The sequence below is a fragment of the Pterocles gutturalis genome, unplaced genomic scaffold (genome assembly GCF_000699245.1).
Source record: "Pterocles gutturalis isolate BGI_N339 unplaced genomic scaffold, ASM69924v1 scaffold27419, whole genome shotgun sequence".
NCBI lineage: Eukaryota > Metazoa > Chordata > Aves > Pterocliformes > Pteroclidae > Pterocles > Pterocles gutturalis.
The window spans coordinates 23,302-26,508 of record NW_010134015.1 but is presented as its reverse complement, the minus strand read 5'-3'; the positions used below and the strand labels follow the sequence as shown (position 1 = coordinate 26,508).

Here is a 3,207-nt window from a genome sequence, read left to right as displayed (position 1 = left end):
GCTCCGTACAAAACCCACCACCCTCCGAAGTTCATTGGAAACCTTCTCCATAGCAACGCTTATCAGGAAGCCAAACAGGAAAGTAACAAACTGGGGAATTAAGGTGTAGTGGGAGAAAGTGTATTCCAAAAATAAATAGCTAAACAAATAGGCTTTAATGCCATCATCGGAATTTGAGAACTTGTTAAATTACTGAAATTGATGGAGGCTCACGAGAAATCATTTAAAGCCCTGCCATCAATTCCCAAAGCAGGGCACAATCCTGACACAGAGGAGCCCTACACTTAAAAACAGATGGTTCTGCAGCTGCCAGCTTCTTGTCAAACCTTCAGCACCAAAGGACAAAGAGCTCTTTCTGTCTGCCCCAGCTGAGTGGGACCTTGCTTTCTTCAAAGCTCTACCTTTGGCCTTTACTCGACAGTGCAATTAATTAACCAGCTGAAAACGAGGCACGCAGAGGTCAGCTCCGTGCTGCCAACATCCTCCTTCCAGCCGCGACGCCCCAGCGCTGCTCGCGCGGTGCAGGGCTCGACGCTCTGAACGGCGACGTCAGACGCCACCGCGCCGCTCCTCCTCCGTTCAACCCGGCTGTAATCACGGGTGACTGGCAGCTCCTCACCTAAAACTCTTCTCTGGGAGTTAAGGGCTCAAATAGAATTATTAATTGTGTTAAATATTTATTTTTCATCATTATAAGGAACCGCATCATTTTATAATATTTTAAAAATTATTTTAAGGAACTGCATCTTTTAAAAATTGGTATTTTTAGAATCATGATACGGAACTGCATCATTTAAAAATAGCTATTTTTAAAATTATTATAAGGAACGGTGTCATTTTAAAACAGGTTTTATTTCAGTTCACCTGCAACTGCCCGGGTCTGGATCGCATCCACACGAGACCCGCTACACGGGGAGCCCAGCGGCTGAGCGCTCTGAGTGTTTTAAGCTGTTCTGATTCCTTTTGCTGCATTTCCTTCGAGGAGGAAGATTAAGAGAAGAGGCATTTCTGTTCCTTAAGCAGCTTTAGAGGAAAAGGGAGCTGCATATCCTCACAAAGTGCTTTAGGGAGGGAAAGGAAAGCATCTGCAGTTTCTTAGCTTCTTTATGACTTGCAAAGCTGTTTGCTCATCTAACAGCAACAAATCACGCTCCCTTATAAACGTTTTCCTTGTCATTTGCTTCTGACTTTGCCAAACTCCAGTTGCAGATTTTTATCTTAAGCTTTCTTGCTGAGCTTTCTGGGAAGTTTCATTGTAAACAAAGAAAAAAAAAAACCTGGAAATTGCTCCTTTCTTTATTTCCCAGGACAAAAAGGTTTGTATTTTTCTTAACTTACGATAACAATCATGTCTTTCCTGCTGCATTTTCTTGGAGTACTGTGTACTATTGGTGAGGCTAATATCCCAAGGTGAAATATGGGCAGGGAGAAATGTGCTAGACTTTCATGCCTATTTAATCCAAGCCTTCTTGAAAGTTTTTTTTGTGCCACCACCAAAAATTAAGAAGTTATTTACAGCCCAGTCCAGATTCTTGAAAAAAAAATATTTAAATTCTCCTTCCTTATGCAGAGCGCCGGAGTTAAACACACACCTTTTTGTATCTAAAAGGTACATAAAGGACATTTTGAAAGTTCACTGCATTACTTTACCAGAAACACCACCAATTACATCTCACCGTTGTCAGTAACTGGCATGACAGACGGTTTCAAGCGTCTATAAATATCCTGGAGTTCAGTCATTGGAACAGAAGTTAAAGAAATAAAACTCCTCTGCACTACTTTACCAGAAACACCACCAATTACATCTCACCGTTGTCAGTAACTGGCATGACAGACGGTTTCAAGCGTCTATAAATATCCTGGAGGAGTTCAGTCATCGGAACAGAAGTTAAAGAAACAAAACTCCTAAATATAAAAAAAACTTTTGATACTCGCAGGAACTGCACAGTGGGTTAGCCGTGCACGTTAAATAAAGCTCCAGCACCTCCACAGCAGTTCCCAAGCTCTGCTGCTGGAAAGAACTGGCACCCATCGAGTCCTGCACCCAGTTTACCCAGCTTGGCACGCCGTTTCCTCGGGACGCGGGCGAGGTTTCCGTGGATTCCTGCACCCACCGCAGCACTGCCATCAGGGAACTTTCCGTTTCCTTGTTCTACCCAACAGCACGACCTTATAAAACTGAAATTCAGCGCCAGCAACACTGGCAGTGCTTTGCATCGCTGGGGATTTAGCAAGGTTAGAAAACAGAGAGGGGGGAGAGGTTTTATGGAGAGGTAATCCATGCAATCAGGGAGCAAACGCTCCTGGACCACATCTGCACTTTGCATCTCTCCGAAATCAGAGCATCGTTCTTTGAACTGGAACAGGACAGACGTACAGAACAAATACCTTACTCAGATTAATTGTATAAGCCAATAAAGAACTTTCCAAGGCAACCCACATACAAACTTACCCCTTGGCTTCCTTGAAACTGGATTACTGGTTTTGATGTCACAGCATCCTACAAAAACAAGTGGGGGAAAAAAAAAAGATTACTTTAGAGAAATTTAAAGCTCCAACATTCACTGCCAAAAAATACTCAGCTTGATTTTTCACCTACACTTTTTTTTTTTAAAGAAAAAGGTTCAAGGAAGAATACAGAATTCCAAGCAAGAAAATAGAAAACCTCCCGAAACAGTGATTTGTACCTAGAAAAGGGATAAAACTGTAACGTCCCCAGCGGTACCCTTACTTCGGAAAAAAACCAGCGCTGAGACGATACCCAGATGGGCCACGCTCCGTTCCCTCCTGACCCCTAGACCACATTTCAGGCACAGAACAGCTCAGCTGTGTGTCTCCAGCGCTTAAGTAAGTTTGGAGTTAAACAGTGGATATTTAAGGGGAAAATTTATTACAGCTCTAGGTCCGAGAACACGCTAAGCACATTTTTTCCAACAGAAAACTGGCAATCCATTGGAAAAGCAAACTGCAGCTTCATTGCAAAATCCTGTTGTTCCGTTGCCCGTTTCAACAATCGGCCTCTTCCTCTATGCTCATCTGCTTACATTTCAAGAAGTCATGCTCCTGCTAGCTCCAAAAACACCTTAACTCCGCTCAGGACAGAAGCATCGCGGAATTCCAGCCTTTTTGCACTTTTCGCTTTGATTTCACCAAGATCGCAAAGGCTTTGGAATTCCAACTCTTACCTGAGGGAAAGAAATCACACAA

The 3,207-nt window shown here is 43.1% G+C and overlaps 1 protein-coding gene across 1 annotated transcript in view; it reads right to left on the bottom strand.

Annotated features, from left to right (window-relative positions):
- Positions 1-2,500, bottom strand: part of ELL (elongation factor RNA polymerase II) — a gene marked incomplete at its 5' end in the record, with an annotated part of 26,374 nt that extends 23,874 nt beyond the window's left edge. The window contains one exon of the mRNA XM_010081451.1: positions 2,453-2,500. Within this exon, the coding sequence (XP_010079753.1) occupies positions 2,453-2,500 (48 nt within the window). The remainder of the gene's footprint in view (positions 1-2,452) is intronic.
- Between the last annotated feature and the right edge of the window lie 707 nt (positions 2,501-3,207).